Here is a 26,020-nt window from a genome sequence, read left to right as displayed (position 1 = left end):
ATTAAAGAGAGAAACAAACCAAGCTATCTTTTGAATGGGGGAAAAAAAAAGTTTCTTATAGGAAGCTGAAACCTATACAGCACAAGTACATCAGTGTATCTAATGCCCATTAAAATGTTTGGTGTAGTATTAAGTTTACTACTTTGTATTGAGTTTGACATTTTTTTTATTGTGATTAGTGACAGCATTAGTGGTTACCCAGAGAAAATCGTGGGTCTTGTGGGTGGTGGGTTATTGGTTGTGTTTAACATGTGAAGCTTATGGCTTTGAGGAGGGGGCTGGAGCAGAGGAATGCATAGAGTGTGAGGAGGTGGACCAATGACACACAACCACACAGACTCTGCTCCACATTAATACACGATATGTAATGGCTTATGTTTATTATGTTTATTATTAGACCCTGAGGCTACTGTCTATTCATGGGTTTCAGCTTCCTGTTATAGGCAAGATTTGGAAGACACTTCAAAAGGATTCTTTTAATTTGTTCATTCCTATGACAGCAGTCCTAAATTTTCATTATTTTGAAACTCATGGATAGGAATTGCATTCAACATCAACATTATGGCAATATCACAATGGACAATAATACACCTGGGTGATTTGTTTGGCTGACTTGGTGGTTGGTAGTTAGTTTGAGCATTCTGCAACTTTTGATGGAGGGTCCATGAAATTATAGTCTACATGAAGATGTGTTTGCTTTGCCTGGAATGTTCCTCAGTATGGCATTTAACTTCTCTTTTTCCTACAAGACAAGTAGGTGACACCACCAGACCAAGCTACAGTTCAGCTCTAATAATAATAATAATAATAATGATAATAATAATAAAAACTGCAAGCAGTGATAAAGGCCCTCGCCTCCCCTTGCGACCACAGGGTACATGCCACAGTGAAGAACCTGCCTTTCGTTCCCGCTTACATCGCCCCTCCCCCCAAAATCAGCGTCTCAGTAATACTTTTCCATTCATTCCAATGAGACCATTTATGACATTGTCATGCCTGAACGGTTGAAAATAGAGGTATGTCTTCCTTGGCTTTTTTGTTCAGTATGAGAGGAATATGTGTACCAAATTTCAATGGTCTATGACAAAGTAATAATTTTTCATCCTAGTTAACCAAAACCCATGTGTTTCAATGAGAAATGTCAGACGTTGCCATGACAACACCTTTGAAAATAGAGGTATATTCTTAGTAACTTTTTTGTTCAGTATGGCAATAGGGATGTCCCTGCCAAATTTCAAATATTTGTGAGTCATTTTTTTGCGTACCATTAAAAAGTTCAAGGGGGCGCTGTGGTGCAACGTAATGTTTGACATATGTAAATTGCATATCTATGCACTCAGATCAAGATTTTGAACAAAACGTATATTAATGTCGGGAAATAGGACACTTCATGTTTGAGTTACAGGTCATTTAAAACCTCAAAAAACGTCTTTTTTTCTTTGAAGAGTGGCCACACCCACATTTTATAACTTAAAAAAATTCCGGAGAGTAGCCTATAATCCCACATGGGTCTAGTTCATTTTGACCAATTTGCAAGTTTCTTGAATGAAAATCCGTGGCGCAAAAAATTCAAATGTGGGAGATAAAATTTTGAAAAAATGGGGTTCCGCCCACAATGGCCAACTTCCTGTAGGGTTTAGGGTGGGGTCATAATATAGTTTTTTACTTCTCTTGACATGTTCTATGTTTGTACTAAATTTCATTTGTCTATGATGAAAAAGGCCTCTCATTGCCGTAATGTATTTCAAATTTTGAGGTGGCGCTATTGAGTCATTTTGAAACATTAATTTTTTTGAAAATCAAAATAATAAATTTTTCACCAACCTTGAATTTTGAGTCCAATAAAATTGACTTTTCGTTAACGTTCAGGGGGTCAAAAATGGCTTCAAAGTGGCCACCAAAATAATAAAGAATAATTAAAACTGCAAGCAGTGATAAAGGCCCTCGCCACCCCTTGCGACCGCGGGGTAAAGGCCACAGTGAAGATCCTGCCTTTCATTCTCGCTTACATCGCCCCTCCCCCCCAAAATCAGCGTCTCAGTCAGACTGAGAAATGTCAGACGTTGCCATGGCAACACCTTTGAAAATAGAAGTATGTTCTCATTGGCTTTTTTGTTCAGTATGTCAATAGGTAAAATTTTGAAAAAATGGGGTTCCGCCCACAATGGCCGACTTCCTGTAGGGTTTAGGGTGGGGTAAAAATATAATTTTTTACTTGTCTTGACATGTTCTATATTTGTACCAAATTTCATTTGTCTACGATGAAAAAGGTCTGTCATTGCCGCAATGTATTTCAAATTTTGAGGTGGCTCTATTGAGTCATTTTGAAACATACATTTTTTTGAACATCAAAATAATAAATTTTTCACCAACCTTGAATTTTGGGTCCAATAAAATTGACTTTTCGTTAACGTTCAGGGGGTCAAAAATGGCTTCAAAGTCGTGACCAAAATAATAATAATAATGGAAACGCATTTTCCACCCATTATTTTTCTCCCAAACTATAACAGCTACAGTCATGTGACTTTCTCACATTGTGCCCCATTACAAATAAGGCCCCTGTGAATTTTTTCACAAGTCCACGACAAATCGGTGGTCTTCTATGAATTTTTGAAAATGAAATTTGAAGAGGGCGCTAGACAGCCATTTTGTGAGAGTGCCTTGATTTGCATATCATTGCGTTTAGCTCACAAATGTGCATAAATGCTGTATTAGCGTTTTCCCAACAAAAAATGTGTGAAAGAGAAATATTTTATTGAAATTTTCCAAAAATTGCAATTTTGTTGAAAATTCACCCTGATGACACCCAAAGTCATAATCAAAATGTAATTGATAATCTTTAATCACACATGAGTTCAGTGGGATTTGGCCATCTTTGAAGTGTTTGTGATGAAAACTGTGGGAGAAAATGTCCTGAATGTGAGGATGTGCACTTTTGTCATTCCCGGGTTTGATCCAATATGGCCGACTTCCTGTACATTTTAGGGTGGGCCATAATATCATTTTTGTCATGTCCTGACATGTTCTATTTTTTGATGTGAGTTTCAGATTTTTACGTAGACTTTTTTCCGAGTCGGGCTCCCATTGGCCCCATGAAAATCAAAGTTTGAGGTGGCGCTATCGAGTCGTCTTTCGTTATTTTTTCTCGGGGTCTTTTGTGACAATTAGAGGTCGTCAAGTTCTAATTTTTGACACCACTCACGGGCATGTTGGGGCGTGTTTACTACTTGATTTTTGCCATTTTCCATGCTCCGGACGCGGTTTTAATGAGTCCCTCACCGGGACGTTGTCCCAGGCTCAGGCCTAATAACAATAATGCCTTGTAACGTGCTTAACAGGGTCGTGGAATTCTCTCAAAGCATTATACTACAGTCATTATTCATTCACTCCACACAGTGGTGATAAGCTAGTATTGTAGCCACAGCTACCTTGGGCCAATTGGCGCGCACCACTTTCACACTTGGTATGGGCGGGAATTGATCCTCTGACCTTTAGGTTGGGGACCACTGCTCTAACCACTGAGTCACTGTTGCCCCACCAACAGATCTATGGAGAGCCAAACCTGCTTACAGTAAGTATACATGTTTTGCAATATATTTTGAGAACTAAAACAGTCATCATTGAAGAAACAAGATTCATATATTTAGCGGCATACTGTGGAACATTTTAGGCAAAGCATATCTCCATGGTGACAATAAGATGGCAACCCCACACCAGAAAAGTTACACAGTGTACCTTCAACAAGTGTCAGATATTACTCAGAGCCCGCTGTGTTTGTTTTAAATCGATATCTGTTTGTTTCTTAACACAAAATGCTCAGAGCTGCATTTAAAAAGGTAAATAGGAGCATATTTGAAGACTGGCTAATTTTCAGCCTTATCAGAAGCAGATGGCCCTGGGTTTAGCAGACCCACTCATCACTCTTTCATGTTTGTGTTGAACATTTGCTGAACCTGAAAACAACCAAACAAAACTACTCTTTATCCACTGGAGGCTAGCTGCTTTTGTGGGAGCTTCAAATGGAGCGTTGCCATTGCCGCTAATGTGTCCAGTGAAGGCTTAATCATATCCTCTCAGCCTAAGCTTTCGTTTAAAAACATCTAATATGCCAACCCACACTACAGTTGCAATGATAATGGTGATTGTATAAAAGTAATTGCACTATTCATCAACCACTTATCAATGCAAATTCATTAATGCAGTTTGAGACATCTTTGAGAGAAGTGTCTTGGTAAGTGGCACTATGTCTGGCAGTCTGCTCTTGTTTTGATTTAGTATTTAATTTAAGATTTGGCATAAGTAATTTAGCCTGATGTGATAGACAGGCAGATGGTGTGGGCTCTGTGCGCTACATGGTTGTAGAAGTGGGATTAGAGTTAATTAGCAGTCAATCAAATTTTAATTGGGATTGAGATTTTGTTATTACTACCAGTAATCATCAATGATCATCTTAACTGTTAATATCTTACGTTAACATACCAGACACATATTCAGTTCACTGTCTATGCTTCATATATGTGTTTACGTATGTGCTATGTAACGGTCGATTATACATGTTACAGTTCACTTGATGGCGCTGTTGTGATTGTAGTACCTAGAAGGAAAATGTACTTGACTTTTTTTATTTTTTTTATTTACATTTCATATTTAATTTCCCCTTATTTTCCCTTCCTTTATAAGAACATAAAGGTGATCATTTTTCATTTGGAACTGGGGTGAAACTCTGTTTGGTCTAGGGGGGACAATAAATCGATGGAATTTAGAACCATCCTTTGAAGGGTGCTGTAATGATAGTTGATCATAAATTCAGTAACTATGTTATCATGATGAGGCTATTATATTACTATTTTCCAGCTGGAGCTCACGTGGACGCGCTTCAGTTTGACTTTTGTTTTCTCCTTATGGCGATTAATAACAAAGGCAGCACTATTGGAACAATATTGTAAATGCTTAGTTAAATTAAATTTAGTTTAAGGTTGTGAAAACTACTTCCTGTTTTCTGGTTCAGCCTTTTACACCTTTTACAGTTTGTTGTTTATGTGTTATGTTAGCGTGCTGTACTGCTATTCAGCCTGTTCTCTATTTTATTATTATTATAACTTGCCTTTAACCTCCTAAGACCCGAACTCTTGCATGGCACGCTTTATTAATTTCTCTTTGTTATTTGTGCTGATTGGGACCTGATGAGTGGAAAAGCAAAGAATTATCTTTTTACATTATGTAGTTTCTGAGAAGTGATGTAAAATGAATGTCCTCTTATGTGGACATTTTAATCATTTTGATAAAACATTTGAATAATGATTTGTAAAAACTATGTATTAAGACGCTGAACACAGCAACATTTGTCCTAAATGTAAAAACAAAATGAGAAACAACAATTGTGCCTCTTGGAACAATGTGTCTCGTGTGAAGTGCTGCTGACAGGATCAGGAAGACATGTGCCTTTACAAAAAAACCCCTATATATATATATATATATATATATATATATATATATATATATATATATATATATATATATATATATATATATATTCTAGACTCTTCAGAAGCTTCCTGCTTCTGAAGAGTGCAGACGCAAACCTTGCTTGCTCCTGCTGCTTCCTCCTTACTTTGCTTTTTAAATAATTTTACCTCTTCCATTGCTGGGAGATTTGTTTAGTTATGATTTTCTCTTAAGTAGACAAAGATTTTTAAACCATTTTTACTTTTTTTTTAAACAAAATTTTTGACGAGCCAGCAACATGTCCGCGGGAAGAAACAAAAGGAATTCTTTCTGCGAACGCTGTCGGAACTATCAACAACAAATTATTGAGCTACAAGCACGGATATTTGTTTTAGAATCTGAAAAAGGACTTCACCAAACGCTTCCTGTGACCTCCAGTGGTAAGCAACCCACAGTTACTTTCAGAGAAGAGAGTGAAAAATCTGCTACTTTCAACTTAAACCTGAGTGATACGGTGTCTTTTCCAAAACTTTGTAAAGACAAGAATTTCAAGCCAACGCGACAAGTGATAAGAGACAATGCTAATATAGTTACATCACCCAAAATACAACTTACAAACAGATTTTTACCACTGTCACAGACTGATGTTGATGTTAATATACAAACAGAAAATGGATTTTTGTCGCAAAACAAGAGCAATGAAGTTGGCAAAAGAGCGGCGGCAGACAGGCGGTCTGTGCCAAACGTCAAGGTCAGAGATACGCTGCTGCTAGGAGACGGTGCTATCAGAGATGTGACTCACAGAGGAATCCAAACTTGCTCGTACCCCAGTCACACTGTCTCTGAGATTACAAAACTCCTCCCAAAAGTTTTGTCAACACACCAAGGAGCTAAACAGCTGATTGTGCACGTGGGTGCAGTTGACACCAGAATGAATGAAACTGAAATCTTGAAAAAGCATTTCATTGAATTATTTGAAGAGCTTGATAAAGTGGAGGTTAAGACTTTCATCAGTGGACCTCTTCCTACCATAGACAGAAGGAAGATGAACAAATTTACCCGGCTGCTTCAGCTGAACACATGGCTGTTCAACGAATGTGCAGCCAGAGGACTGCACTACATTGAGAACTTTGATCTTTTCTGGAAACGAGAGGATCTGTTCAAGGGAAATGGCCCGCACCTGAGCAGAGGTGGAGTAAGAGTGTTGACGGATAACCTCCTCCACGCTCTGAGAAACCGGCCTGGACAGGGTCCTGGGCCAGTGAGAGAAAAGAGGAATGAGAGAAGCATTCCTGCTGCACCAACCACAGACCAAGCCAATGTGTCAGCACCACCAGCAGCACCACAACTACAACCACCACCTCCCCCAGCGAAGGAGTCACCACCAGCAGCACAACCATCTCCCCCAGCGAAGGATTCAGCTGCACCACCACCTCCCCAAGAGAACAAGTCACCCCTGCCCACAGACCAACCCTGGGTCCCCTTTGCTACATCCACTCCCTCTAGGGACTCCTCACTCTCCTTTTCCTCCCCACCTTCACCTATGGCCCTTCCCGACCATCTAGAAAGTCTCATCAGATCAGGAATTAAGATGGCTCCTCTCACACCTAATATAGAGCGATCAAGAGTTCTGGCATCAACTATGCTGAACTCTTCCCCGTACCCACCTATCCCCCCTCGTCTTTCACGCAAACTCCCCCCTGCTCCGCCTCCTCGGCCCTCACCTGGTCCCTCACCCAAACTCCCCCCTGCTCATTCACCTGGTCCCTCACCCAAACTCCCCCCTCCTCGCCCTTCCCCCAGAGCTGTTATCAACAAGAGCTAGGACACACAGGGCCTCTGCTGTCTCAGGACATACAGTCATGATAAAGATAATATCATGCTGAGGCCCTGTGATGGAGCTATATCTACAGTTACACCGCGTAGACTGATTAACAGAAGGACAGTTAGACTGTCCAATCAGAGACATTTAGTTCACATTCCCTGTAAGAAGATAACATCCAGTCCTACTGAAACTAATCTGAAACTTGCTGTGCTCAATGTCAGATCTTTATGTAACAAGTCCTTTTTAATTAATGATTTTATTTCTTCTTTTAGTCTTGACTTTATGTTTTTAACTGAAACATGGCTCGACAAAAACACAGGTAATGCAATTCTAGTGGAATCAACTCCACCCAACTTCAAATTTGAATCTGAAACACGAGTAAACAAAAAAGGTGGAGGTGTGTGCGCATTTTTTAGAGATAGTTTAGTTACTCACAGATTGTCATTTGGAGTGTTTTCATCTTTTGAGTATGTTTCATTCCAAATGGAGCTAAAACAATCCCCCTCCATACTCTACTTAGTCATATACAAACCTCCCCAGCACTGTCTGAGTTTTATTGATGATTTTACTGAGATGCTTTCAGTCATATGCACAGACTTTGATGGTTTAGTCATTACAGGTGATTTTAATGTACATGTGGATAATGTGTTTGACAGGAACGCTAAAGAGCTCAGTTCTGTCCTTGAAACCTTTGGCCTGACTCAGCATGTCAGCGAGCCCACCCACAACAGAGGACACACCTTGGACCTGCTCATTACAAAAGGAGTAAATATTTCAAATGTCAATGTGGTGGATGTTGCTCTGTCTGATCATTTCTGTGTCTTCTTTGACCTGTCTGTTATTCCCAAACCAGCGGCTGGTCCTGCAGTTGTTCGAAGGAGACACATAAATGATAAAACAGGTGCACTGTTCATGGAAATGATACACTTTGAAAATGCCTCATGTTCTGATGTTGATGATTTGTTGAACTTCGAGTGTTTTGAATGTTCTGGACACCATTGCCCCGATGAAGGTTAAAATGGTTAAAGATAAGCAGAAAGCGCCATGGAGGAATGATGACTCGGTCAGGGCACAGAAAAGGGAGTGCCGGAGGGCCGAGCGGGAATGGCGCAAGTCAAAGCTCCAGGTTCATTATGAAATTTACAGAGAAAAGATGCACATGTACAACCACAGTTTATGTAGAACAAGGCAAAGGTATTTTTCTGACATTATTGGAAGTTGTAGTAACAACTCTCGTATCCTGTTTGCAACGGTAAACAGATTAACAAACCCCCCAGCTCCACTGCCGTTAGAACTAATTTCCACATCTAAGTGCAATGAGTTTGCAGTATTCTTTAATGACAAGGTTCAGGGTATTAAAAATGCCATAAATTCCACAACACAAATAACAACCCAGCACCCACCTAGACACTTAGAGCTGACTCACTTTACACCTGTAACTGATAAAACTGTCCAAGAGATTGTCACCAGTCTGAGTTCATCTACATGCTGCCTCGATGTGCTACCCACTAAATTTTTAAAGTCTGTGCTCAACAGTTTGCTGTCACCACTCACTCACATAGTTAATATGTCACTTCAATCTGGAACATTCCCAAGTGCTTTGAAAACTGCGGTTATCAAGCCTCTCCTAAAGAAGAGCAGTCTTGATGCCACAATATTGAACAATTATCGACCAATCTCAAATCTGCCATTTTTAGGCAAAGTCCTTGAAAAAGTTGTTTACCAACAGCTTATTAACTTCCTTGAAATGAACAACTCCTTTGATGTTTTCCAATCAGGTTTTAGACCCCACCACAGCACTGAGACTGCTCTTATCAAGGTGACAAATGACATCCGCCTGAACACTGATGCAGGCAAAGTCTCAGTCTTGATCCTGTTAGATCTGAGTGCTGCTTTTGACACTGTTGATCATGGGATCCTCTTACAGAGACTGGAGGACTGGGTGGGCATCTCTGGTACGGCACTAAACTGGTTCAAGTCCTATTTAGAAAACAGGGAGTACTTTGTTGAAATTGGAAAATGTATATCAGATAAAATGTCCCTGACCTGTGGGGTGCCCCAGGGTTCAATCCTGGGACCCCTGCTGTTCAATCTCTACATGCTGCCATTAGGCCAGTTAATACGCAGCAATAATGTGTCTTACCACAACTATGCAGATGACACTCAGATCTATGTCTCACTAGCAGCAGGTGAATATGGACCAGTGGATTCACTCTGCCACTGCATCCAACAGATCAGTGTGTGGATGCAAAACAACTTTCTCCAGCTAAACTCAGACAAGACTGAAGTTATCATCTTTGGCCCACAGAAACATAGAGAAAGTGTCAGCAGTCACCTCCAGTCTCTCTCTCTAAAACCTTCAAATCAGGCTAGAAATCTAGGGGTAATAATGGACTCAGACTTGAACTTTAACAGCCACATCAAATCAATAACATCTGCAGCTTTTTACCACCTAAAAAACATTGCAAAAATCAAAGGTATACTGTCAAAGCCAGACTTAGAGAGACTTATCCATGCATTTGTCTCCAGTAGGTTAGACTACTGTAACGGCCTGCTCACTGGCCTCTCCAAACGAGCCTTAACACAGCTGCAGTACATCCAGAATGCTGCTGCTCGGGTCCTGACTAGAACCAGGAAGTATGAGCACATAAGTCCTGTGCTCAGGTCTCTGCACTGGCTTCCTGTAGCTCAAAGAATAGACTTTAAAGCAGCTCTGCTTGTGTATAAGTCTCTCCATGGCCTAAGTCCAAAGTATATCTCCGACATGTTAGTGCCATATGAACCATCTCGCAATTTGAGGACTTCAGGGATCGGCCTCCTGCTGGTGCCCAGAGTCAGGACTAAACATGGGGAATCAGCGTTTAAATTTTATGCAGCTAAAACTTGGAACAGTCTTCCTGAAGATGTGAGACAGGCCTCTACTTTGACAATGTTTAAATCCAGACTCAAAACAGTTCTGTTTAGCTGTGCATATGACTGACAGGTTTTTATTCTGCACTCTTCTCTTTTAATGTTGATTTTATGATGATTATTTGTGATTATTTATGTTTGATTTGTGTGATTTTAATGTCTTTCTTATTCTGTAAAGCACTTTGAATTACCTTGTGTACGAATTGTGCTATACAAATAAACTTGCCTTGCCTTGCCTTGCCTTAAAATTGAATATATTTTCATTGTTGCTGTTCTTGTATGCTCTTCTTCTTCTAAAAATTTGCATTGTGGCCTAGACAACCCAAAATGTGTTGTCCATATGTGGACGCTGGGTCCTAGGAGGTTAAAGATAAAATGTCTGTTCTTGATCTCGGATTTTGTAAAATTAATTTTCCCAAAAATGCAACTTATAGTCCAGAGCGACTTCTATATGTTTTTTTCTTCATTAATATGCATTTTTTGCTGGTGCGAATTATCCTCCAGAGTGATGTATAGTCCGGAAAATACGGTACACAGATTAAAAGTCTGTCTTGTTCTAGGTACAGTATGAAATTTTCTGGAGGTGGTACAATATCATGAAAATGGAAAGCTAAAATCATACTTTGGAACATTCTCCAATCTCCATGGAGTTATGTTTTTGCTGTGCTGTGGAATATTATAGGAAGGAACAAAGGAACAAATGTCCATGGAAACAAGCAGGAGGAGGCTGTCCTCTAGGCCAAATAAGAGTCAGGTTTGTAGTGATGAAAGCCCGCTCACAGTAAGGACACAGGTTTTTCAGTGCAATAAACACAACCATAATAAAATGCATGTATTTATTTTTGTCTATTTTGGGGTAAAAACTACATACTGTGGCTTTAATATTAAAAACAGCTAAAAATGGCTTTCAATAAGACACGTTTAAATTGAACATTGTGATTGATCATTAGCTAGCTTGTGGCTCAGTTGTAGAGCTGAAACACAATAACAGAGAAATTTCAAGTCTAAATATTCTATAAAAACCTTAAATGGCCAAGCATTATTTCTATTCGGAAAGCAAATCTATTTGCTACTGAATCTACATGGGTGACTGGTTGATCCATTTGCTTGTTTGTTTAATTGTTTGTTCCTGATTTATCTAAATTGTTTTTGTGAAGTCATGTGAGGCAACTAATCACACTTGTGTTGTCATTTTCACCCAGGGTGAACTTTCAGACTCAGCAGATGGCTTTGTGCTGTCTTTTAAGACAGTTAAGTTCAGTTTAATTGATGGGTTTTGACTGCTTGTTTCTTACAGGCATCTTTAAAAAGAGAAACACTGGTCTAATAGAAGAATCAAAGGTATTTATATCTAAAAATTGTGATATAGGATTACATTTTTATCACATCACAGTTGAAAACTCTATTGCCACCTGTCCAAGATATAGCCCCATATGCCATAAACCATATATATGTATAATGAAATGACATCATTCTATCAGAACCAATTTCTAACTGGAACTCTTCTGTTAGACTAAATATCATGGGCTACCCTTCAATTCTCGTTAAGTCATACACTGGGGACACGGTTCATGGCTCTTCATTCTCTGCTTCTTATGTGATAGATAAAAAAATGAGTTTTTCAACGTTTCAAGGTTTTGCTATGTATTAAGGTGAAAGCTTATATCCCAGCCTCCCAGGATTGTCAAAAATGTTGATACCCAGATATTGATACTGAAACCATGGAAATGAGATACTAATTTGAACAAATCACTCTGAAAAATATATAAAAAGCACACAGTTGGACTCCTGACTCGTTTTAGAATGGTCTTGATCTTGATCCACATGTTTGTTCTCTTATTATATAATAGAAGACAACACTGTAGTGAAGTATATAGTTATCATTAGGGCTGAACCATATCATATTGCTTGTGATAGGTATGAGAAAGATCTATGTGCTCTCTGAACCAACTTTCTTATCAAAGTCCTACCGCTTAAAGTCTTACTGGGGCAATATGTATTTTGCTCAGATACAAAAAATCAAGAAAAAAATCAAAGCCTTTTAAGCTTTGCTACAGACAGCACACAGCAGTCTCATTTTGCAGCCTTTACAATAAAATTCTTAAAGCATAAATACAAAAAAGTATTTAAGCTTTAAGAACAAATAAGCCACCTTTTAAGATCAGTCATATCCTAAATGTTCTTTTTTATATTGTGATGAAATTTTTATACCATTATCCTGTCTTACCTTCTTTAGTCTTGACCCTCTGTTCTGTCTGGGCATTTATCATTGAGGGCAGTTCTCTGTGTAACTCCTCACACATGTTGAGTGTGGAGGAGTTTCAGACATGTTGCCAGCCACAGCTCTGGCACTTTCCAGCCAATAATTGCACATAATTGCCTCCATTTGTGTGAAAGGTAAAGATGAACATTACTGAAACGTGTGACAAGCACAGAGCTGCTCCAAGACTAAAGCTGCCTCTTGAGGGCAGCTGAGGGAGCACTAGTGCCAAGTGGAATGTGGCCGTTACCGTAGTGACGAGGCCAATGCACCTGGGTTCGTTCAGCTAGTTATCCCTGAATTAATTACACATCTGGTCTTAATTAATGTCTGCATTTATAACAATAGAAGAAATTTAACTTAATTGGAACTCCGACTGACCTTGGTTTAGTCTGTGAAGTTAAAATAAACAGTTAACGAAGTTGCTCAGGAAAAGTTACCTCTGTTAGCATAAAAAATGAACAATTATACACACACCAATTGGAGAATGTATGTTATTTGGTTGGGAAAGTAGTTACATGAAATCCATGTTGTGAGCGCACTGGACTGTATCTATTGCATTCAGTCTCACAAATGCATACTCCAATGTACTTCAGCACTGAAAGAGGGTGAAGTGTCTTGCCCAAGGACACAATTACATTCTGCACTGTTCCAAACAGGAAAATACTGCCCCACTGTGGCCTTTGGTATTCTCACTGGTCCCCCATCACCAAGGTACTAACATGGCCCAACTAGGGGTTGTCTATGTGCCAGAATTTATATAGACCAAGTATCTTTAAAATGTAGGAGGTAAAACTCATTTGCTTGTTCTAAGAGTTCATGCACTATGTACGTTTACTAACCAATAGAAGATGTTGGGAAAAGTATCTGAATTTGATCATAGAGTTGCATCAAACTGAATTACAATATGACAATATCTCTTAAATGTCTCATTGTCATTTAAATGAGATAACCATTTGATTTTTATCATCATGCAGCCCTAGGCCCAACCCTGCTCACTTTCTTGTAATAGTAAGGGGGTTTAGTGGCAGGGGAAATCAGAGTACCTAGAGGAAACCTAGTCTCAAGTTTTGAACCGTAAAGCACCATGGAAATGAATTGCTCCCAACATTTTACAAAATTTTCAGATGCAAAATCTGTGTCACAGCTTGTGTTTGTCTGCCTGTGTGAGCACCGTCAATGATCAATTACATATTGATTTAGGTTGTCAAAGAACCATCATCCTGTTTGAACGTCAGTGTACTCAAACTAAAGAACAAAACTCCAGGGCAAACTCACTGCTTCAAACCTCTCTATAGCTGTAGAGGAGTCTTAACTTAATGGTCTATTCTTCTCCTCCCCTCTCGGCACAGTGCTCCCCCGCAATCCAACAGCAGACAAAAGACAGCCTCTGTGAGGGGTGAATGTAAAGCCACATAAGCAGTGAATCATACCCTCAGGCCTGCTTCATAATTGAGATCTGAAATAATATATTATGTTTGTCTTGTGTCCTACTTTTAAAACCACCTGCTCACTGATCCAATATAGACAAGGGATGGTGATATTGACAAATTATATATATTTTGGATGCTCATATCCAACATTAATCAGATTATATTTTTGCAATCCACCAGAAATGTGTGAAATGTGATTGTGGTTGCATAAAATGAATGGAATTTAAAAGTAAACAAGCAGTTCTTAACAGCTTTAATATGAGACATGCTGTATGCTGTCTATGTCTAATTATAAACAGTTTTTATTGTTGGCAAACCAGGAAGTAAGGCTGGTGTGCTGTGAGCCTGCTGATTGTTGTTAGCATGGTGACTGCTAACTCCACTCTGGTCTCTGAAAGTTGTGAAGCGCACTTACAAACTCGTTGTGGTAAATAGGGTGCTTGGAATGCATTAGGAAGTGAGACATAGCTTTGGACCAGAATTTAAAATTAACTAGTTTCTTCACAATCTCTAATCACTTCAGCTGAACAGTTTTCAAACCACCTGCTGTTCAGTGACCCAGTGACGGGCGGCACACTTCCTCTGTTTGGTCTTTTTAAAATCTGTATGTTGGGCAGAGATGGGTGAAAAGTGGAGGAGCTTTTGGGCGTTTGGTGTGCCCACTGTGAAACTGCTGCCAAACACTGAACAATGCATAAAAGAGCGGCCAGTACCACACCAACGCTCACCAACTGGACCCAGCCATTTTCTGAATAAACAAATTCAACATTTAAACTGTGGGAATTTTTTACAATTACAATGAAAGATAAAAGGGGGGAAAAAATAACTATAAACTTCCACAAGCATGAGTTGTAAAATTAACAAGTTGGAAACAAGCAATTAAAGTTGGCTTTAAAATAAACTGCTTCTTCAGTTCTGAAGACACAGCTTGGATAAGCAGTGAAACGTCTTCACTCCTACAACTTTTCCCAGTTGACAGATTTGAATTTTTCTTCATACCTGGATGACAGAGGAATTACACAGACTTCTTCATGTTGGCATTTCTCAGTAACAAGCAGCAGATTTTCATTTGTTTGTTTCAACTGTTGAAAATTGTCTAGGCTACGTGAGATTGAACCCCACATGTATGACCTGGAGTCATATTTACAGTGGGGCAAAAAAGTATTTAGTCAGCCACCAATTGTGCAAGTTCTCCCACTTAAAAAGATGAAGTGTACCTATGATGAAAATTACAGGCCTCTGTCAACTATGAGAGACAATATGAGAAAAAAAAATCCAGAAAATCACATGGTCTGATTTTTTTATTTTTTTTATAATAATTTATTTGCAAATTATGATGGAAAATAAGTATAAGATATGCCTTTATTAGTCCCACAGTGGGGAAATTCCAGGAAAGTATTTGGTCAATAACAAAAGTTCATCTCAACACTTTGTTATATACCCTTTGTTGGCAATGACAGAGGTCAAACATTTTCTGTAAGTCTCCAAGGTTTTCACACTCTTCCATGCAGATCTTTGGAGGGAGTTGAAAGTCCATGTTGCCCAGCAACAGCCCCAAAACATGACTGTTCTAAAGATTTTCCATGGGGTTGAGATCTGGAGACTGACTAGGCCACTCCAGGACCTTAAAATGCTTCTTACGGTGCCATTCTTACAGAGCCTTCTTTTGTCGCCCGGGAAGTATGTTTGGGATCAGTGTCATGATGAAAGATCCAGCCACGTTTCATCTTCAATGGCCTTGTTGATGGAAGGAGGTTTTCACTCAAAATCTCATGATACATGGTCCCATTCATTCTTTCTTTAAACAGATCAGTCGTCCTGGTCCCTTTGCAGAAAAACAGCTCCAAAACATGATGTTTTCACCCCCATGCTTAACAGTAGGTATGGTGTTCTTTAGATGCAACTCAACATTCTTTCTCCTCCGAAACACAAGTTTAGTTTTTACCAAAAAGTTCTATTTTGGTTTCATCTGACCATATAACATTCTCCCAATCCTCTTCTGGATCACCCAAATGCTCACTAGCAAACTTCAGATGGGCCTGGACATGTACTGGCTTAAGCAGAGGGACACTGGCACTGCAGGATTTGAGTCCCTGGCGGCATAGTGTGTTACTGATGGTAGACTTTGTTACTTTGGTCCCAGCTCTCTGCAGGCCATTCACTAGGTCCCCCATTGTGGTTCTGGGATTTTTGCTCACTATCCTTATGATCATTTTGACCCCATGGAGTGAGATCTTGCGTGGAGCCCCAGATCAAGGGAAATGATCATTGGTCTTGTATGTCTTCCATTTTCTAATAATTGCTCCCACAGTTAATTTCTTCACACCAAGCTGCTTACCTATTGCAGATTCAGTCTTTCCAACCTGGTGCAGGTCTACAATTTTCTTTCTGGTGTCCTTTGACAGCTCTTGGCCATAGTGGAGTTTGGAGTCTGACTGTTTAAGGTTGTGGACAGGTGTCTTTTATACTGATAACAAGTTCAAACAAGTGCCACTAATACAGGTAACGAGTGGAGGACAGAGGAGCCTTTTAAAGAAGTTACAGGTCTGTGAGAGCCAGAAATCTTGCTTTTTTGTAGATGACCAAATAATTAATTTACTGAGGAATTTACCAATTAATTCATTAAAAATCCTACAATGTGATTTCTTGGATTCTTTCCCCACCAATCCATCCCTCATAGTTGAGAGAGGCTGGTAATTGATGGCTGACACAATTGGTGGCTGACTACTTTTTTGCCCCACAGTATATGAGTAATTGCAAGAAACAGAGCTGTGGGCAGAAATAGGGGGTAGAGTAGACATTTTCTGAGCACTCAAGCCTACTGACTGATCAAATGGTGAGAGATTAATTCTGGTTATTTTATGTAATATGCCCACTTTGATGTAAGTCCAAACGATGGCATGCAATAATTACTTAGATATTTTACTTGTAGAGATCCCTTTTTACGCAGATGCATAGTGTGTAGTATTGAGAGATATTTTGATTCCATCTGACAGCAGTGACAATGTTTGGAGATTGTGTTTTCCAATGGCATTTTAGATTGAGATGATGGACAGGCAGAAGACAAGAGTGTCCATGTTCATAACACACATTGATATACACTGCACTATCAACCACCCATCACAGTGACCCTAACACTTTCATACTGATAAGGTGGGTAAAGTGTCTTGCCCAAGAACCCAAATTTAAGGTTCGTGAGCAAATGTGCCAACTACAGGTGTAACTTTTCTGATGGAGAGTGTACCACCAGCTTGTCTCCATGGAGATATTAGTGCTTTGTCTATAATGTTGCACAGTATGCCATTGACATTAGGCATGCCTACCTAGCATTGATGTAATAATTATAATGTGCTTATATAGCTACAAAATACCTTGAACAACATCCATTCTTGCTGTGAGCCAGCTTGCTGTGCCAAAGATTTGATCTGTAACTGGGCCTGGTGTGTTTACCGCCATGGAGATATATATGTTTAACACTGTGATGGAAATTTAAGTACCGGTATATTCATGTTGTGAAAATGTTCTTATCATATGTCTTTAAATGCATTTGTTTCAGTCTGTCAGACCCAGACCAGACATTAACATGTCTGAAGGCTCTGTCTCCATTCCACAGGAAACTCTATGTTGTTCTACCTGTCGAAGTGCAAAAGTTCATTATCTTATGGTTGTGAAACAAAAGTCACTCTGCTTTGAAATGTATGTAGCATTGTCATTCTTGTATAAATACTCAGAGCTCAAATGCTTGGAGGAACGGATACTAGCAGACTAAGGATGAAGGAGAGAGACTTGGGATGCTGTAAGGCTGCCAGTCTGTGGCCAGGGGAGGCCTGGGCCCTGTGCTGTCTGTATCTGCTGTAACAAAGAATAAATCTTTTTTGTATTTCAAAACTCACTGGGCTTCGCAAATTGACTACTTTTCATCTAGAATTGTAATTTTTCCACAACAAACGCCATACTATGGAACATTCATCCTGTTCCCAAAAAGTTACATTGTGTGTCTTTGTCATTGTGTGAAGAAGCAGCATTGGTTATATATCCATTAGACGACACAATCACAGCATTACAATTACAAGTCGTTGAACTGTAGTTCTAGTGTGCCTTATGTTGCTGTGTTTGAATGTGCTGTATTGTCTGACTTTGAGCTGCGATGAAGCCTCTGAGTCAGTGTGTGTGTTACAGATGAGATCAGCCTGGAGGGGATGGTAGTGCAGCGCGCAGAGTGCAGACCAGTCGTCAATGACAACTACATGAAGCTCAAAAAGTGAGTACACTATTAAGCTGTTTGCACAACAGGCTCAATGCATGAATTTATATAGAGGTTAGAAATAGAGGATTTTTCAGAAGGGTTCTTAATTCAACAACTTTAATTTTATTACATTTGTTTTTCACAACTAAAACTCTAATTTTAAATGTCCCTCAGTATTAATTTCATGAACATAAACAAGACAGACTTTTAATCAATAACAGAAAAAAAAGGTAAAATATCTTTCTCCAAAGTTTGAACTCCAAAGTGCATGCCTTTACTAATGGAGAATTGGCTGTAGACCAAATTGCCGAAAAGTTCCAAGCTGATCATAACCTGATTAATCTGATTTTATCTTAATTTAATTAAAATCTGAGTGTGAGATGGTTCATATGGCACTGACATGTGGGAGATGTATTTTGGTGCTAGGGCATGGAGAGACTTATACACAAGCAGAGCTGCTTTAAAGTCTATTCTCTGAGCCACTAGAGCCAGTGCAGAGACCTAAGCACAAGACTTATGTGCTCGTACTTCCTGGTTCTAGTCAGGACCCGAGCAGCAGCCTTCTGGATGTACTTCATCTGTTTTAAGGCTCATTTGGAGAGGCCATTGAGCAGGCCGTTACAGTAGTCTAACCTACTGGAGACAAATGCATGGGTAAGTCTGGTTTTGACAATATACCTTTTGATTTTTGCAATGTTTTTAGATGGTAAAAAGCTGCAGATGTTATTGATTCGATGTGGCTATTAACGTTCAAGTCTGAGTCCATTTTTACCCCTAGATTTTGTTAGGCGTGTTCTATCAAAATGACGACTGGATTCGATCAGTTCAAATCTCAAAAGTTTATTCCCCTGACAGTTACAATCTAATACAGGACCCGGGGTCATATGATCTATCCCTCGTATGTGCAGCAGGCGGTCTGTCTGCCTTTCCCTGGACCCGTAACATAAAAATGTAACATGAAACATGAATATGCAAATATTATGTTGAGTAGGTTGTCGCCCAGGTTCCTCCCTCCGGCCTCGCTCATCTCTCCGGGTCGCACCAGTCTATTTTTCCGGCCTTGAGTCTCATCCGACCGCCCTGTCCCTGTAAAGGAGCATCTACACAACCCCAACAGTTTCCCTCAATTCATATCACACAATGTTGCCTTTAACATAGTTTCAGTATTATTACAAGATGCTCCACTCTAGTATAAACATAGTGGCTGTCAGGCGACATGATTCACCTCCTACAATGTTGCCTTAAGGTAAAAGAGTTTCTGCAAAGCACCAACTGTCTCCCATAATTCACGTTTTACGATGTTACCTTTAACCTAGTTTCAGTGTTAGTAGATGGTGGTGAACTTTTAGTATGGTGCTTGTTGGACAACCTCCAAAAAGATACAACATTCAAAGAATATATGAATTCATGGTGATTACATAATAATATTCAAAACTTATATGATTTCAGTATCAAAAGATATATATATATATATATATATATATATATATATATATATACATGTGATGCCCCTAAGAAACTTTATTCAATCAATATGCATTCCATATTTTTGATATATGTATTTGTAATGCAACTTAGAAGCTTTATTACTTGACATACCCTTCAATTTCTAGCCTGATTTGAAGGTTTTAGAGGTGACTGCTGACACTTTCTCTGTTTCTGTGGGCCAAAGATGATGACTTCAGTCTTGTCTGAGTTTACCTGGAGAAAGTTGTTTTGCATCCACACACTGATCTGTTGGATGCAGTGGCAGAGTAAATCCACTGGTCCATATTCACCTGCTGCCAGTGAGACATACAATGAGGGAAATAAGTATTTGAACACCCTGTGATTTTGTAAGTTCTCCCACTTAGAAATCATGGACACATTGTCACATAGTATGATTTTTGAAATAATTTATTTGTCTGCTGCCAATAAGTATTTGAACACCTGAGAAAATCAATGTTAATATTTGGTACAGTAGCCTTTGTTTGCAATTACAGAGGTCAAACATTTCCTGTATTTTTTCACCAGGTTTGCACACACTGCAGGAGGGATTTTGGCCCACTCCTCCACACAGATCTTCTCTAGATCAGTCAGGTTTCTGGGCTGTCGCTGCGAAACATGGAGTTTGAGTTCCCTCCAAAAAATTTCTATTGGGTTTAGGTCTGGAGACTGGCTAGGCCACTCCAGAAACTTGATATGCTTCTTACGGAGCCACTCCTGGGTTATCCTGGCTGTGTGCTTCGGGTCATTGTCATGTTGGAAGACCCAGCCACGACCCATCTTCAGTGCTCTGAAGAAGGAGGTTGTTCCCCAAAATGTCGCAGTACATGGCCCCTGTCATCCTCTCCTTAAAACAATGCTGTCGTCCTGTCCCATGTGCAGAAAAACACCTCCAAAGCATGATGTTTCCACCCCCATGCTTCATAGTAGGGATGGTGTTCTTTGGATGGTACTCATCATTCTTCTTCCTCCAAACAGGGCAAGTGGAATTAAGACCAAAAAGTTTTATTTTGGTCTCATCTGACCACATGACTTTCACCCATGAGTCCTCTGGATCATTCAAATGGTCATTGGCAAACTTAAGACGAGCCTGGACATGTGCTGGTTTAAGCAGGGGAACCTTCCGTGCCATGCATGATTTTAAACCATGACGTCTTAGTGCAGTGGTTCTTAACCTTGTTGGAGTTACTGAACCCCACCAGTTTCATATGCACATTCACCAAACCCTTCTTTATTGAAAAATAAAATATGATTTTTTTCAAATTCAAGACACATATATGTTTTACTGGTGCATAAAATGAACCGTGCATTAACATCACTGTGTTCAAAGAATAAAACCAATACAATGCATGAACTCACAACAAATTACATACATACCTTTTCACAAAGACATGACCTTTTTTAATACTACCACACTGAAATCATTTTAATTTTCAACCTTATGTATTATAATAATGAACTTATTGTATTTATGCTATTTATTATTTTTTTTACATTTTAACACACCTTAACTCCGCAACCAATTGTGCTCTCATGTAAATTTGAATGGCATGTGAAAGCAGAGGCATGCGGCTCTTTAAATATGTTACTGTCATTACGGTAATGTGTTTCCGTGGTCCCTCGAAGATGTCCAATCAGAGTGTAATTGTCGCCGGGATCACTCTGGCTGGGGCATCACTCTGGCCGTGTCTCATGCTGTGTCGCAATTCACCAAAGAACGGCGCATTTTAGTCAGGCGGGTACTTCGATAGGCACATCGAAAGGTGCATTTGTCAAATTAAGACACGGCCGGCTTCTGGAGGCGCTTGCAGTCCGCAAATCATATGAGTCGGGTGTGTGTCTTGACCTCTGCCGAACCCCTGAGACTGACTCACCGAACCCCAAGAGTTTGACTAAGTAATGTCTTAGTGTATTACTAACAGTAACCTTGGAAACGGTGGTCCCAGCTCTTTTCAGGTCCTTGACCAGCTCCTCCCGTGTAGTTCTGGGTTGATTCCTCACCTTTCTTAGGATCACTGAGGTGAGATCTTGCATGGAGCCCCAGTCCGTGGGAGATTGACAGTCATGTTTAGCGTCTTCCATTTTCTAATAATTGCTCCAACAGTGGATCTTTTTTCAACAAGCTGTTGGCAATTGTCCCGTAGCCCTTTCCAGCCTTGTGGAGGTCTACAATTTTGTCTCTTGTGAATTTTGACAGTTCTTTGGTCTTGGCCATGTTAGTAGTTGGAGTCTGTCTGATTGTATGCGGTAGACAGGTGTCTTTATGCAGCTAACGACCTCTTATTTGCCTCACTGTAGATCTGAGTGTTATCTGTATAGTTGCGGTAGGACACATTATTGCTGTGTATTAACTAGAATAACGGCAAAATGTATTGATTAAACAAAGTAGGTCCCAGAATTGACCCCCTCGGCACTTGACAGGTCAGAGACCTTTTATCTGAGACACATTTTCCAATTTAAACAACCTACCTGTTTTCTAGGTAAGACTTGAACCCAGTTTAGTGCTATACCAGAGATGCCCACCCAGTCCTCTCTGTAAGAGGATCCCATGATCGACAGTGTCAAAGACAGCACTCAGATCTAACAGGATTAAGACTGAGACTTTGCTTGCATTTGTGTTCAGGCGGATGTCATTTGTCACCTTGATAAGAGCAGTCTGATGTTTTGTCCTAGTCAAGTTTTAGACGCCACCACAGCTCAAAGGAGTTGTTTATTTCTAGAAAGTTAATAAGCTGTTGGTAAACAACGGCAAATTTGAGATATGTGGGTAATTGTTCAATATTGTAGCACCTAGACTGCTCTTCTTTAGGAGAGGCTTGATAACCGCAGTTTTCAAAGCTCTTGGGAATGTTCCAGACTGAAGTGGCATTAACTAAATGAGTGGTGATAGCAAACTGTTGAGCACAGACTTTAGAAATCTAGTGGGTAACACATCAAGGCAGCATATAGAGGTATGGTACCTGATGGTGACCATCTCTTGGACAGTTTTGTCAGTAACAGGCACAAAGTGAGTCAGCTCTAAGTCTAAGTTGATGGCATTTTTAATGCCCTGAACCTTGTCATTAAAGAATACTGCAAACTCATTGCACTTAGATGTGGAAATTAGTTCTAACGGCAGTGGAGCTGGAGGGTTTGTTAATCTGTTTATTGTTGCAAACAGGACGTGAGAGTTATTACTGAAACTTCTAATAATGTCTGAAAAATACCTCTCCCCTTGTTCTATATGAACTGTGGTTTACATGTATATCTTTTCTCTGTAAATCTGGAACTTTGACTTGCTCCATTTCCACTCAGCCTTCTGGCACTTCCTTTTCTGTGCCCTGACCGAGTCATTATTCCGCCATGGCGCATTCTGCTGATCTTTAACCATTTTAACCTTCATTGGGGCAATGGTGTCCAGAACATTCAAAACACCCGAAGTCCGAGTTCAACAAATCATCAATATTAGAAGATGAGGCATTTTCAAAGTATCATTTCCATGAATAGTGCACCTGTGTAATCATTTATGCCTCTCCTTCAAACAACTGCAGGACCAGCTGCTGTAATTCATTTCATATACTTGCTTTTATACTACTAAAGTGCAAATTCCACTTACAGCTGCATTCCTATTGGTTTGCTCAAGGTGAATACGTGAAAGGTTCCGACAAACAAAATATTTGATGATACTAGATAATAAGAATAAGATTTACTTAAATGTAGACAATGGCTTCAGACATTAAAATCTGTGAAACACAATCTAACTACATGAATCAACATCCATAATTATAAAGGATATTGTCTGCTAGGGCCAAATGGAAATGAATATGTAAAGTCAACTCCCACATTACTCCCATGCAGCACTTGTGCGATACAAAACTGCACTGTATGCATGTTAAGTATGTGTTCTGTGTGAACGTTTGTCTCCAAGTGGGCAGGTGGAATATGGGATTAAGCATAATATATAATTATTATTGTAAATTATTAAGATTATTAAGGGGCACTATGTAACTTGTCTAGTGGATGATCTGCCCACTACTTGTCTTCATGGAGATGTTCTTGAGAATGTTCCCCAATATGGCATTAAACTTATTGTTATGGTATATCTATATCTGTGTATTATTATTATTATGAGGGAAAAAATTTGGACAAAAGGGACAAAGACTATTCACCAGAATATGCACGAGTACATTCTAGTATTGTAATAGGAACTACATATTAGATTTAATTAGGTAGCTAATTAATCTAAATAGGGATTGATATCTCCAAACTCTGCATATTATGGCCACTTTGAAGACATCTCCTTGTTTTCTTGCACAGTCTTTAGCTGGTCTCCCTTGCCTCACTCTGTGCTGGGGACAGAAGGGAGGACTGGATCCGATAAGGATGACGATAAAAGCCAGTCAGTGAGTTTGAATATCCCTCACTATTACTGACCACTGACCCAGTGGTTGTTGGAGGTGTTCCCTTTGCAGATTTGAGGTGTGTCTTACATAGAGTAGCCTTACGTTAAGTTGAAACCCAGTTTAAAATAAAATATTACTTTGCTAACTTAGAATCTAGCAACATGTAACAACTGTAAACATAATGACACAACATAATATGATATTAATCATTATGTCATTGTTTCCATCATAAATAAATCATAATATATAAGACATTTCCATAACACCATGTCATATTTAAAATCACAGACTTGCATATGATACATGGAACCAGAATTTTGATGCAAAAATTGTTACTTTATTTGTAAAATTAAAGTCTGTCCTCTATTCCTTTGTTTCACAAGGCAAGACCCAGGTCACCCCTGTGGCTTACGATCCATTGAAGCCAGTGTTCAGCTGTGAGAGCTGATGATTTTAATTGCAACGTGAGAAATCCTACTTTCTAGTTATTTTACATGTATTCAGTCACTGCTGTTTTTTTCTGATCTGTAACTTGATCAAGTTGCATTACGTCATTTGCTTGTCTCCATGAAGATGGCAAATTTTATTTGTGGCAGAACCTCCACTAGAAATGGAAAGATACATGGCACACTTCAATATTTATTGCAATTATCTAAAAAACGACACTAAAATTTAGGGGCATATGAACAACATTTTGAGTACCTTTTAAAACTGCAGAACTGTGTATGCATTAGTCATGGCAGAAATCTCTGGCACCTAATATTGTGACATAACAAAGTACTCATGCAGTTCATGAAACGGCCAGGCCTAAATTAGTTTCCCAAAAAGTGCTCTCCAATTTTCATCGTACACAATCCACTCCATTTAAAAGCGTTGAATCATTTTTGAAGTTCAAAGTTGGGATGAGTTGACTGTGTGCTGTTTGGTTGTGTACTGTAAACATTCGGAGCGCTCTTACCTGCTCTCACCACACTCCTGTTTCATTACAATTAATTTTAGTTATTGGACAGTAGCTATACCAACTTCACGGCTCAGACATGTAGCTCTTCAGTGTTTCCCAAGGCAAAAGCACAGCAGTCTACACAAGCACTGTACAAGGAAAACATGCGCAATTATTACCATGTTCAATATTGTGTTGTTATTACTATGGAAACACAGCATGACAAATAACAAATCATTACTGTTATTTTTTAACTTAATGTTTAACTTAATCAGCCCGAGACATAAACAACAAAAGTAATGCAGGTCTGTACTATGATAAAACCATGAGTCACTGTTACGTGTTAAAACCAGATTTAAATCGTGCCCAGAGCAGAACTAACTTAGGACTTGAGTGTAGAACTAAACTAGGAACAAATGAAGGACTAAACCAGGGCCAAACCAAGGTCTAGACCAGGACCAAATCAATAGTATACCAGGACTAACACTGAGCCAAAGCAGCACTGTTAAGACCTAAAGGGAGGGTATGTACCCTGTCCTCTTGGTTTAAATAGGTATATAATACACTGCCTGGCCAAAAAAAAGTCGCCACCTGGATTTAACTAAGCGAAAAGGTACAAGTCAGGTCTAGGTTCGGCAACAGTATGTGCTCAAAGAATGAGGTCAGCTTACTAACTGAATATACTGAATGACCAGGTTATTCCATCAATGGATTTTTTTTTTCTGCCCTGATGGCACTTATCAATAATTGGCTGCAGGTGCTGGGGTTTTAGGTTGTGCGGATTCAGAATCCTTTTAGGTTTACACCAACTAGATTTGCTTATAGGAACTGGTAACAGAGGAGGCTCATTTTGCTTTCTGATTGGATAATTGTCTTGAGAACTAAAACACCAAATTATAACATAAAAAGCTTGGTCATTAATGTCCGAGGGTTTTGTACTATAGCTTTTTTTTTTTTTTTTTTGCATTATAGCTGTTTCTGTAAGTGCTGTATTTGAGTTGAACTTGTTTACCTCGTAACACATTTGGTGCTTGACAGATAAAACCCAATGATGATGCAACTGAATCCGCGGCGTGCACAGGCTAAATCCAAAT

The 26,020-nt window shown here is 39.4% G+C and overlaps 1 protein-coding gene across 1 annotated transcript in view; it reads left to right on the top strand.

Moving 5' to 3' along the window:
- Window positions 1–26,020, top strand: part of LOC117388938 (general transcription factor IIF subunit 2-like) — an 81,180-nt gene that overhangs the window by 43,417 nt on the left and 11,743 nt on the right. The window contains exon 5 of the mRNA XM_055230651.1: window positions 18,053–18,134. Coding sequence (XP_055086626.1) covers window positions 18,053–18,134 — 82 coding nt within the window. The remainder of the gene's footprint in view (window positions 1–18,052; window positions 18,135–26,020) is intronic.

The sequence above is a fragment of the Periophthalmus magnuspinnatus genome, chromosome 21 (genome assembly GCF_009829125.3).
Source record: "Periophthalmus magnuspinnatus isolate fPerMag1 chromosome 21, fPerMag1.2.pri, whole genome shotgun sequence".
In the NCBI taxonomy this organism is placed as follows: Eukaryota; Metazoa; Chordata; class Actinopteri; order Gobiiformes; family Gobiidae; genus Periophthalmus; species Periophthalmus magnuspinnatus.
The sequence above is the reverse complement of the archived record's forward strand: the minus strand, read 5'-3'. Positions and strand labels throughout refer to the sequence as shown.